The sequence below is a fragment of the Bombus impatiens genome, unplaced genomic scaffold (genome assembly GCF_000188095.3).
Source record: "Bombus impatiens unplaced genomic scaffold, BIMP_2.2 scf_1707, whole genome shotgun sequence".
Lineage (NCBI taxonomy): Eukaryota > Metazoa > Arthropoda > Insecta > Hymenoptera > Apidae > Bombus > Bombus impatiens.
Genome location: NT_178126.1, coordinates 375036 through 388658, shown reverse-complemented (window position 1 = coordinate 388658; position 13623 = coordinate 375036). Strand labels below are relative to the sequence as shown.

General features: G+C 31.1%; 2 protein-coding genes across 2 annotated transcripts in view; one reads left to right on the top strand and one right to left on the bottom strand.

The window, feature by feature from the left end:
* The window catches only part of LOC100744711, a 50386-nt gene extending 42029 nt beyond the window's left edge, over window positions 1-8357 (bottom strand). The window contains exon 1 of the mRNA XM_003494178.4: window positions 7966-8357. The gene's annotated coding sequence lies outside the window, so the exon portion shown is untranslated. The remainder of the gene's footprint in view (window positions 1-7965) is intronic.
* Window positions 8358-9331: 974 nt separating this feature from the next.
* On the top strand, window positions 9332-12382 carry LOC100744592 (nuclear pore complex protein Nup85). The gene is made up of 8 exons (XM_003494177.4): window positions 9332-9567; window positions 9845-10280; window positions 10369-10748; window positions 10824-11143; window positions 11210-11427; window positions 11517-11735; window positions 11833-11932; window positions 12003-12382. The coding sequence occupies exons 1-8, from the start codon at window positions 9538-9540 to the stop codon at window positions 12211-12213; spliced, it is 1914 nt and encodes a 637-aa protein (XP_003494225.1). The 5' UTR covers window positions 9332-9537; the 3' UTR covers window positions 12214-12382.
* The last annotated feature ends 1241 nt before the right edge of the window (window positions 12383-13623 follow it).

Sequence of the window (13623 nt, the reverse complement as noted above, 5' to 3'; positions counted from 1 at the left end):
AAAATATTTTGAGAAGACTAATCGTAACTACGAATACAAATTCCATCGAAGTAGGATAAAGAAGTGAGGAAGATTTAAGACTAGTTTATGCAAGCAAAAATATACTTCTTTCAAGATCAAAGTGATGTTAAGGAAAAGAATTTAAGATTCGCAGACCGGATAGTACGCATCAGATAGAATAACAAATGGACAATGAATTTATTACAGTTTCTAAAATCAATGTTATTAGAATGATTCGTTTCACAGTGGATTATGTGGTAAATAAGGCTATTTTACGCCTTTATATATTAAGATAACGTTAGAAACAGAGAAATTTTTCCTGTAAATCTGGCATTGTTAACTTTTTGACCTATATTCAGCTTAATTGGTCTTATCCATACTATGAGACTCTCGAATTCACCTCTTTTACCATACTGCATAATTTAACCTATAACTAAAGTAGGATAGTACAGTTCGATTTATAATCGTGAAAGACTGAGAGTTTCAAGAAATACAAACTCTCAAAGACAATCAATCGATACATCAACTATCACTATGTCGCTATTCATTAGTTCGTTAACATTGCGAAGTTTCCAGTACTTGAAAAATAAATCATAGATCATAAATCATCGTCTAATTTTAGTTTTTAATAGCAAGGAGCCGTATACATATGAAATTAATAAAAAAAAAGCAGAACTCAATCTTATGAAGAACGCAAAATAATTTAAACAGTTTATAGCGTTTGACACGAAATTACATAGTATGTTTGTTTACTCACATTTGATTCACCGATAAATTTCATTGAGAATTCTATTTAAGTAGAAATAGAAATTTAAATAGAAGTAGAAGTTTAAAAAGAAACGATCTTTTTTTTAATGAAAAATACTCCGAAGCTTTCTCCGATTTTTTTATTGACTCGTATATTTCGTTACATCGCTTTGGAGATAGAAGTTACACAAACATTTTTGTAAATTATGTACCAAGATCATTCAGAATTGCATCGGCAGAAGAAATAGTAATCTAACATACTTCAAACATCTTTCGCAATGTATACTATTCACTAGAAGTAAAATATTCTTGGCTTGTAACTAATTTTTCTGGCAAACAAATACAATAAATTATATGTAATACGATTTTTTATTTCATTATAAGGCTCCTTTGCTGTAATATTGCTCGCTAACTGGACTTTCTTGACAAATTGGAACTCATATAAAATTTGTAAAGATAATTATACATATTCATCGACAAATATTCGCACAAATTTATTAAAATAATAGTATCAAAATAATTAAAATAAACCTTGTAGTCTGAGCTACTTTTGAATCGTAAAATTTTTGAAGAAATAGAAATATAAGTGATAGAAAATGATTGATAGAAAATGGAGGAGCCTCTCTTATTACTTTACAAAAATGAAAAATGAATCAAAATGGACGATCGGTGGCCAAGCCCGTGAAAGTAGTTGCTTTGAAATATTGTCCTCAGTGACACCGCGGATGACTGCTGCTGGCAATCTAATCTCTGCGATTCCACGAAGCGCGTTCTGTAAGAGTCTGTCGGGGAATTCCCCGACAGATTTTGGAATATCATCCGACCACATAGAGATGATGATGTTGCCCGTCCTGCACACTTGGCCCCGTTCAGAATTTCTGATCCTCTCCGCCGCCCGATTTTACTATTTTGTCCGCTTTGTCGCTTTAGCTTGGGCGGCTTCTGTTTTTCGGGGGTTCTTTTAGGCATCAAGGAGTGAATGTTAAACAGACTCCTAAACGCAATTTTTTTTTGGGGGGGCGGCGGCTGATGTAGGTGTGGTTTTGTCCTTATAGGAAACGGAGCCGCCTCTTTTTTCATTTCTCTGAATCCCTCTTCGAAATTCCTTCCGTGAATATAAGCGCGCCTCGCGCTTTATGGCAGCCAAGTAACGGTGTAGTAGCCTAAACGTCGGTTTAGTAGTAGTCTCCTTCTCCAATGCGGACGATCCCTAACGTCGACGATCCATGAAAAGCGTAAAAACTCGATTGCCAGGATTCGAACCCGGGTCCTAGGCGTTAGTAGCCAACTACATTAACCACGTCGCTACCGTCGTCCCTATTCATCCAAACTCGCATAACCTTATTTATATCGCTCGAAACAAAATACTTTTTCATATTTTACATTTTTATCTAATTTAAGAAATGTCATTTTCGTGTTTCTACGTCCATTATCGATGAATCACTATGAATGATCGAACAGATATTAAACATTGTCAAATTTTAATAGGCAGTTAGTTAACCGTGTGATCATTTTTAACCAATTCACGCTATTCCATCCGTATGAAAATTCATCTCGCGTGGAGAAGCTGAATATGGGTCATGCGAATAACCTTTTCGATTTGGCAGCAATCGTCGTGGTCCTTCAAAATCGATTGCACTTGTATTAACGACAGATGAGCGTGAGTTTGAAATCGAGCATCTTGAAATTCACGCAATACACGCCGAAATACGTAGTTTAATAGATAACTGGCTTTGATTTCCACGAATTTTCGAGCCTGTCGAAATTTTTCCACGGAAAAGAGAATCTTTCTAAAATTAGTTGATTAACACGTTCTGCTTTAAATAAAATAAACGATATGAGTTGCGTACTAAAATAATAAAGAATATTGATTTATGGATAAATAGGAATTATATTAAGTGCCTTACGTTCGTTCCCTCGGTTCATAAATAAATAAATAAATAAGTTTTATAACAATTTTAATTAAGTATTGAATTGAGAAGTATGTAGAGCGAAAATTATCTTCCAAATGATAATTAGACACACTCGATTATATTAAAAACAGAGTACTTGTAATTTTTTATAGCTAAACGTTAATCTTATAAGATAAAAATGCTACTTGTGTCAAAACATCCTAACAGCGCAGAATGTTTACTAACAATGTGTCTATTATCAAACATAACTTTAAATGCGTATTGTCCTAATGTCAAGCGTATAATTGATGTAAATCATTTCACATTAAATAAACGATTTAAATCCAGGAATTCCAATCGATCTGAATTTCGTTAACTGAGTTTCGTTTTTTACTTTTTCAACGAAATCAGTCGTTTTACACGTATTCCAATTTAGACGCGCGTCCCAATGATAAAATACAATTTCTGTATATTTTTTGTAGACATACATGCGTTCCTATATTCTGTATATTTAACACGTGATAGTTTATTTGATACACAATTGCCATCGTTTGATTTCCGATAAAATATTTATTCCGAACCTATAGAAGAATGAAAACCTTCGCGTCTCGACAAAAAAAAACTGTTTAAAACAGTCCATAGAACCGATTGTATTCCAACTCAGCTTCGTTTCAACAACAATGCTACTTTTTATTTTGCCAACGCACATCTCAATTTTTTCCAATGCTAAAAAACGATTTCTTTATTTTTCTAACACGCGATAGCTCGTTTGATACACGATACACGATTGTCGCCAACAAAATATTTACATACATACAATGAACTTGTGAAGGACTGAAACTTTTTACATTCAACACATATTTCGGCGACAAAATACTTAAATCAGTCCACGGAGCCAACTGTATTTGATCTTCGTTTCTAAAATAATGTTAACTTTTATTGCTACAATAAGTTTCGATTCAAAGACTCGATTTCTTCATTTATCTTGACCAGCTGTTAGTAATAACATTAAGCGCTCGTCTTCATAGCGCTAATTTTGTATTTCGTCAATGCCCGTTCTGATTTCCTCCAATGCTAAAGCTAAAAACGATTTCTGTACAATTCGTTCAATGTACATTAGTTCATAAAATTATCCGAACCCTTACAATAGAAAATTATGTGTTGTACGAAACTAATCAACACTATGATAAGATATGACTGTTTGTAATTATATTGGTGCAATTTGGAACCAGTTGATGTAAATGTTCATAGAAGTTACGAGACAATCGTCGCTAACGTACACAAAACGTATATAAAGAATTAATACACAGCACGAATAGTGGTCTTAAAAATAGAATAATAAATAGTTATAAATTGTTTCATTAAATGTTGTGGTTTACTGCTATATACGATCAATAATTTTCTGATCAAATACTCCGGTGATTTATATGAAGTGTATACTTGTAATAAATGTCTGCTAACTTTTATATATATCTTTAGAATAGAATTTTCCGACGGCTCCGCGACATAAAGCGCTATATCTTCAGAGCGTAAGGCCAGCATGCCTAATGTACAATCGATATCACTACGGTCTTTTTGCCGAATATTCTGAAGAACTCATACGCGGCAACCGTCACGAACATGTAACAAACGCGTGCGAAATGGGGATATCGAGGGGCAACAAAGAAAATAATCCGTTTGGTTTTGAACGAAAGATTCATTCCGTTTCGAACAGTGAAGTGCGAAGGGTCTAGTGTAACAGCGAAGCAAAGCGCAATTGTTAATTGTTAAATAAGTCTTTTTTGTTGAACATCAAGAGTATTTACTGGGCACTTTCATCCAACGTCCACCTCATCTATAATCGTGACAATTTTGTCTCATTATGGTGCTAATCAAATTTCAGAATCTTTCCTATAAAATACGCGATATATTCGTAAAAGGTTTTTATAAGTGTTCAAATACTTTGGTGACTACCTGTATCGTTATCGGCGTTTCCTTTCGAAGAAAATATTTGTTTTGAAATCCGTGGAAGGGTGAAACTCTTTGCATTCGTCGCGATGTATAGTATATTGCAGGGAAAAGATTGAAGGAGTAGATAGAACCGGTTCCGAGTCCCGTTTCTTTTGATCCCCGGATTCATCGTGTTTCATCGCGTCAACGCGATGCATTTGACAAAAGAGGCACGCGCACCGAGATTTACGGCTAACAGAGGACATACCATCAAATCAAACGAGACCGAGAGCTAGGTCGTGTACCGCGGCTAAAAACACCGAAGATACAGCGGAGGAGAAAGTTCGATCGCAACGAGAATGACGTGTGCCGAACACTCGACTTTCGACATCACGAACCTCTTTGGTTTAATCCAATAATCGCTTAATTTATCCGTCCGATTCTCAATTATTCATATTACTGCACGCTGGTTAGGAAGTTCATTTATAAGTAGACTATCGATTTTTATACAAAAATATTTAGGAATATAAGTAAAGAGATGAGAACTACAAAACGAAGATAAGGTAAGTATAATTTTCTGATTTTCATGTTATTTGACGTTTGAAAGTGTGTGGTTTATTTATTATGTTATTTTAGTTATTATTATTATTTCTATCTTTTATTACACGCCTGTATGTATAGGCTACAATAGGTTTAAAAAAACTTGTAATACCTAAATGTTTAAATTTATTTTCACTTTATGAACCATTTTACTGCGTCAAACTGTATCAATCTAAATCATTATACAATTAATGGAATATTTCTTGCAGACAATTTAATGAAATGCTATTTTACAAGTCATAGTATCTCCTAGATATTACTTATGATTCATCCATAAAAGAGAACTATGATGTTTGATTGGAAACATCCAGAAGCTACTGTATTTCTACTTTTGAAAATCTTTTGTCGCCTATTTTTTATAAATAATGTATTAAGTGTCAGAAAATCAGTCAACGTGGAAAATATCATAACCTGTGTAGTATGTTCTCGTTTTATAAATCTAGAAATATAGAATTCGTAAAATAATAATAAAATATTCAACGTCAAGACGTAAAATGAAGGTTTTCTAAATATAAAATTGTTATAACGTTTTGCAAAATTTTTATATACCACAGATAAAAAGGAAAACAAAGGGAAGTTAAAATATACAAGGCAGAATAAAACTTAATACATATATTAAAACTTTGTATAATCACGATTCCTGTTGGCTATAAATTTTGATGCGATGCGCTGTATCGCACATTTTTCTAATTAAATATTCTTATTTTCAGCTAGAAAGGGGAAAGCACCGAAGCATTGTAGGCATAGTTAATTAAAGAATTCCGAGAGAATGACAAGACCCAACCATACTTCACACATTCGTCCCATAGTTTATACGGAATAAAGAAAATTGCGATCCCTAAGTGCAGGTTGCAGTACATTTTCGTTGCATTTATTAATTTATTTTACCCTCCTAACCAATTAAGCACATAAAACAATTATAATACGTTTAATTAATTTCGTATTATGCTACATCAAGTAAAATACCTTTTGCCAGATTTACTTTGCCAAGTTGCTACTACTAGAAATTTATGTTACGATTAGTAAAAATAAAATAAAATAAAAATCAAAATGTTACAATAAATAATAAACAAAAAACAAGAAGTCACCAATCGTTTAACAAAAAAACATAAGCAAAACAAGGTGAATAAAATGTTTCTGTTATTTTGTTTCACCCCGAGCAGTCATCGACCGAAGTAGCGTTTACGTATTCAGAGATCTTTAACCTACTCCTTATCTATGACCCTAAGAAAAAGAATAAAAAGAAGGATATGTGACGCTTGACGAACAGCAATTTTATTTACCCATCGCATCAGAAATAGGGCACTTTAAATTTGATTTTGCTAAAGTAGAAGTAACTTCCTTGGGCGAAACAAATATCAAATGGTTTATCAATTTTATAGAGAACTTATTCCAATATTTGAAACACAACATACACATTTTTCTCGTTAAAAAATTATTTCCTGGATAGAGTGCAATAAATTAATTATATTATATATAATAATATTTTAGAAAAGATGCTTTTTTTATATATGATTAAAACAACCTGTTGCTTTAATGATATGTAGTATCTTCTTAAAAAAATTTTTTTAAAGAATCATCGATTTTATAGTTTTATTTGTAAAGGATGTAAGGATACACTGATAACAAGGTCTTATATAATATTCTCATTTAATTAAATTATGTTGCAGGTTAAATATCATTAAAAACTATTCATGATTTTTAATTATGTAGATAATGAGTTAAAAAATAATTCGAAATGATTAGATATTTTTATGTATCTTAGTAGTTTCTAAAATTTTTTGGTTTAGTAATAGATATAGAAATAATTAAATTATTTCGGAAGAATGAAATGACATTCCCCGAACTTTCAATCTCTATAAAAATTGGTGGGTTCAAAGTATACAGGTAACACGTAAGTCTGAAATATTTTTTGACCGACTCAATTATGTGAGATATATTGACAGATATTGTCTATTTACGATTTGTAAATTGTTTTTGTATACTGTTTCTTACGTTATTCGAACTCTACAAACATAACCTGTTGCGAAAATTCAAGATACAACATACTGCATGTATATACGAAATCTATATACTCCATATACGGACGCTACTCACAAGAAAGTCCAATAATCGATTAATAAATCATAATACTATTTCGAGTATTAGACAAATTTGTGTGACTCTGATCTTGTCTCGTTTCATTTTAAGCAGATATACGCTCTATTTATTAATATTAATTTTTCATATACATCTAATATATATATATGTATATGTATATATATGTAAAAATTCTAAATAAGTTTATAACAAGCAATAAGTTTATAATACGAAATTGTAATGTATAGAATATTTTGGCAAAAGTATTGAAATATAGCTGTAGTCGCTAGAATTAAGACATATCAGCGAAAGGTGAAAGGGGAGGCCAACGAAGTACTGCGTCGTACGTAGTCAAGCACGTAGTCGGGCGAAATTTTGCGCAAAACGCCAACTGTGACTATCACCACGACTTTTAAAAACTCATATAGTCGATATTCTTACTCATGCTCCTAATAACCAATACGAAAAGCCGATATCAAATTACATCATCTTCTTTGAAAACATGAGTCTTCCTCAAATTGCAACAAACTTTCGTTCAAATACAATATAGCAAGTGATTTCCAGCGTTTGCCCGTCTATGCGAACAAACGAAAATGATCAAAGAAGCCGGCAGCGAGGCAAGAAAGCGAAGCAACTATGTAGATCGTAAATTCTCCGAGCGATTGATTACCCGATGAGCAAACGAAAACAGGAAGAAGGTATATGCGTACCCACTTACCTGAGTTTTCTCAAGCTTCAGACTTCCGTGTAGAAATAGTTGGATGAACCAACCGATGCTTCACGCCATGGATCCCCTCTGCAAGATGCTTCACTCGCGAGCTGCGACGCGGGGAAAGGGATATCACCTCTTTCTCCCCTTCTGTCTAAACCAATTTTCCAGACAACCGGCCCCACTACTGAGATCGTTACATTTTCGCGTGCAAAACGACCCTATATCTAGCCTTCCTGGATACAGCGTCTCTGCTACTTGTGGGATTGGTACGTGATGACCCGGCCGGACGCGAACGAGACCGCTCTCTCCTTCCTTCTCTCTTTATTTCGCTACGATGAGAGACGCGCACGCTCCAGCACGAAAGCTCGACAACGAATAAAAGCCCAACCGCGATCAGACGACGGAGCCAGGACGCGCCTTTCGAAAGCACCGCGCAAGCTCAAGCTATTCGTGCACAACCCGGTATTCGCGATCGTGTTAAGGGTCGTTTCTCCTCGGCTACGTTCGACCGCCAATGGTAAACCCGACCTGCTAAGAATGTTGCGCGTGAGACTAACTCGTGCTTTGTTATGCTTAAAAATTACAAAAGCTTAGAAAAATGTTACTGAACTAACCTTTGTTTTAGCAACGTTGTATTGCTTTAATTTGTAAATGATATTTATAATTATGAACAGACGTTATTGGATGTGAATGTTCCAATGTATTGGATGTTGAGTGAATTTGTATTTGATATTCGCGTAATGAGTATTGAAATAATTTCGATGTTATATAGTGTATAGCTTCGTTGATTGGTAATGACTCGATGTATATGATAGATCCAATTATATGCAGTATACATATATATATATCTTAAATGATATTGAAAAATATTGATTTTCGATAGAGATTATAAAATTCTACAAATCACTGGCATTATAATACATTGGTTATTTGGTAATTGATGTAATGGTTGTTTTGTAAAAAATAAATTTTTTAAAACATACGGTAATATATTGGACATGTAGAAACTAAAAAAAATTAGGATGTAATTATTGATTATAATTAATTTAAAAATAAGTAATTAATGTGAATAATAATTATTATGAAAATATATTTTGATAGCTACTTACGCTTTGGTATTACATTTAACGTTGATCTTTTTGATCAATGTTTCTTTTCCCGCCAATTTCAGACTTTGTATTTACTGATAATTATCAATTAAAGGTACGAAATCATAGACTTTTACGTATAAAATACAATGTTGAATATAATTATAAGACAAAAACTTTATTTATATATCCTGTCAAAGTTTTGAGTCTTCTTAAAATCGCAGTATGACTAGTACATAGACTTTGTAGGTTTCGATAGAACGTTTCTTTTCATATTATCGATAGTATTTGTCGAGTATCGATATGTAGGTACAGTACGGAATTATACGATATATCGATAGTTTCCCAATCAAATACAGATACCAATAGTTGACAGTACAGTGCATTTAACTCTGTGGAGAAATAATAAAGTTAATTACAAATAAATTGATGTGAATGTCATTATATAGTAAAGTATACTTGGACTAACAGTTTCTTTCTCGTATTAAGTATGGACGAAAACTACAGTCCTCCTACAATCGTAAGTAATAAAACTTCGTGAACCACATGCATGCTTTGAATTAACACCTAACCTATATTTCTTTCGTTTAATGCAATTAATATTGTCCCGATCTTATAAAACTCATCTGGCATAATAAAATATTTATAATTTTATTGTAATATTTTTATTCTTATACGAGTTATTTAAAATGTATAAGGTTATATAGCTTACTCCATTTTAATATTATCATATTTTATATTTTAATTATATTTTACATTTATAAAAATATATTAAGAAAAATATTTTTTATTTGTAGGATATTCCAAATACTCCTAAACATCTATGTATTACTGGAAGTTGGGTAAATAGTAGCAGAATCAGTATATATATGAATAAAAGATTTCAAAGTTCAACTAAAAAAAGTTCAGAGAAATATGAGCCAACGGTACATATTTTAAAGCCAGAAGTAATTTTGTTTTCTCCACAATTACGTAAATTAGTAAACGAAAGTAATGGTGTCTTTCTGTCCATTCAAAAAATAAAATCTTCTTCTGGAGATGTTAGACCAGAACTTTTAAAACATAGCAAGCAATACAGGTCTATTTTAAGAGCATGTATAGAAAGTTTGCAAGATATATGTGGAAAATGTTTGACTGATAAAAAAGAATCACTAGAAAATTTTCTGACCATTTTTTATCAAATAGAATGTATATGGCACTTGATCGAAATCCTTTATGTAGATATAGTACCAGGTAAATTATTTTGTTTTAATTATCTATTAAAAACAGAGAATGGCAAATATATATTGAAACATCCTAATATATAATATTTTTAATTTAGGTGATGTAGTATTACCACAATTGTTAGAATGGATTAGATTTCATTTTCCATCTAGAGAACTTGTAGCAGTTAAAATATTAGCCCAGAAGACAATCGGTGCTGATTTGGAGTATCCAAATTATTGGGAAGCTGTAATAGGCTGTGCATTACATGGAAAGTTAGATTTAGTAAGAGCTTTATTAGCATTACATAGCAAAGCAGATCACCCTGCTTTTGTAATGGCAGAAAATATTCTTAAAACAATGCCCATCTATAATGTGTATGGTGGTTATTCTATAGATGGATTTACTACATGTTGGAAACGTTGGCAACTAGAGTTGTGTTCAAATTTAAATAGTAAAACTTTTATCGTTGATACTTATTTAGAAATGATTATGAAGGTATCTATATAAATATATACGTGTACAAATACAATAACATAATGTTACTTAAATTATTAAAAACATTTAATGCAGTTAATTTCAGGAGAACAAGATATATTGTGGCAATTTTCACAATATACAGATGCTTGGTATGAACTGTTGGCAGCAAAGTTATTTTATACTTCTCCATGTTGTAAGCAACCTGAACTTTCTCATCATGCTAATAGTATTTCCAAGAGATGGCAAGCTAATAGACCTTCTGATAATGCTATACGTGCTGTTATGGAAAGCGACTTACATCATGTTATTAAAGAAATACAATATATGGGTGATAATGGATGGTTTGCTACTCATTTGGTAGATCTATTATATGTTTGTGGAAAACTTAAAATATTGGATAGAGATCAAATAAAGTAAGTTAGTAGATAATTTATGTTATATAAAGTTTGCAAAATGAGAATTATTTTATTTTTTATCAGAGTTAGCAGTCAACTTCATGAATCTCTTATATTGGAATATGGGAACACGTTAATGGCACATCATTCTTTGTGGCAATGTGGTGCAAGTTACTTAATACATTGTCCTATTCAAGGCTTAGCTAGACTAGAAATACTGTTACAGTCACTTCCAATGGGGTCAGAAGCAAGAGTAAATAAAATTCTTGATATAGCACGAGATAATAAGATGGATCATATAGGTTGATATTGTTTCTCAAATTATTATATACATATATATAATTCATTTTAATATAAAACATACTGACTATATTTAAAAACTCTTTGTTAGTTACTAGCATTTGTAAAATTCAAGGACTAAAATCTATGAGGCAAGGAAGATTGGGAAATGCACTTGCATGGGCATTAAAAGCGCAAGATAGTGGTTTTATAACATATATTGCAGATCAGTTTTTGAAGCGTTATGCAGAACACGGAGAATTGGATTGTCGTGACCTATTAGAAAATTTAGGTTTTTGTATGATGGCTAGTGATAGACTCACATTCTTAGGTAAATCAATTTTGGAGTTTGAGTTGAGAAACAAGCAAATTTTTATTAAGAAGTTGAATTTTTATTCGATTATAATTTTTATTGTTTTTTACAATAGGAAAGTATTGCGAATTTCATCAAATGTATGGCATTGGAGAATTTAAAGAAGCAGCAAGTTTATTAGTGTCCCTTTTAGTTTCAAATTTAACACCAAAATAGTAAGCTATCCATATATCTACACCCAAACTTTAAATTGAAAAGCAATTTAATAGAAAAATTTTATTTCAGCTTTTGGTCGATTCTTTTGTCGGATGCTATTCCATTATTAGAAGCCAAAGATGTAATTTTATCTTCCAGTGATTGTTTTGAATTATTACGTTGTGTAGAAGCACATGGAGATGATCTAAAGTTTCAAAATAAAATTGAAATCTTCCGACTAGCCGTTGCTAGGAACCTAGCTCGAGCATTGAGTCTTGAAGGCTGCCAAGTGGAACATTAGAAGATTTATTATCAATTTATTATATTAAAGAATTTTTTAATTTTTTAATTAAAAAAGAATTTCCATGCATAATCATCAATGTATTCCATTAAATCATAGTACATCTTCTTAATATTAAAAATATAACGATAAATTTTGTAAATAAATATTTTTACATATACGATTTTTACATACGATTAAAATTATTTATAACAATGACAATGGACTTCATTAACATTTCAATCTCAAATATGATTCTTTTTTACTGTTATTAACACTATTTCGTTATGATAAACATCTAATAAGAAATAGATTTTTAATGGAATATATAAAATTCTAATAAAAAATAAAAGTAAATTTCTAATAAAATGTAACTATATTAGTAGTAATTGTAGTAATAGAATACTATTATTAATATTTATTCATATGTATATAAGAAAGTATAAAAATATTACATGTAAAAATTCATTGGTTTTCACACATTTGATATTGGGACCAAGGTTTACTCTCACTTATAATTAACATACACAATATTGAATTAAATTTTAATACATACCAAATTACATTAATTCTTTAAGACGGATATAATTTCAAATAATCTTATAAAAATACAAATAATCTTATTATCTTAAAGTATAATATGCACTATTACAAAAAAAATTACATAAAAATTTGCAATTTGTGTATCTACAAAAAAAAGATTATATATTTTAACTTAAATAATCTATTCAATGGTAGTAAAAGTAATTGCATAGTGCTACCCATATAGTGCTATTATCATGCACTATATGTAATGTAATCAACTGATAAAAAAAGTCAGTAATCACGTTACGTAATATCAGACATAATACCACAAACGCGGTATACAGAGGTGTATCACTCAACATAGGTGTAATAATATAAGTGTTTCGAGGTCAATATAGCTTATATTATTTTTGTATAATTTTCAATGTTACCGATTTTTAACCTAGATTCCAACATTAGTAACAGATAGAATTAAAATTAAATCTGATCATAAAATAATACAAACAAGACATATATATATACAGTACGTGTACATAAAAATTAATCAATTGATTCACGTAATTGTAAGCAGAAATGTAAAAAAAGTCCAAAAATCATGTATTTTGTAGCTTTTTAGATAACTTATTTTTACAAATCTGGTTTTACAAATATTTACCTTGTGCATCCGAAATTTGAATAAATTTTACGTAAAAGAGGAACATGACCGCTTTTCTTTCGTATACATAAATTACTATGTCTTTCTTACTTTCCTAATTGTACGTAACTATTGCTACTTCAATATTATTTCCATTAATATATACTTCTTATTGTTTATATGATTAAAGTCATGTATGATGACACATTTATATTATTTATATTATTTATATTATTTTATTTTACGAAAGAGAATCACCGCATTCGTCATAA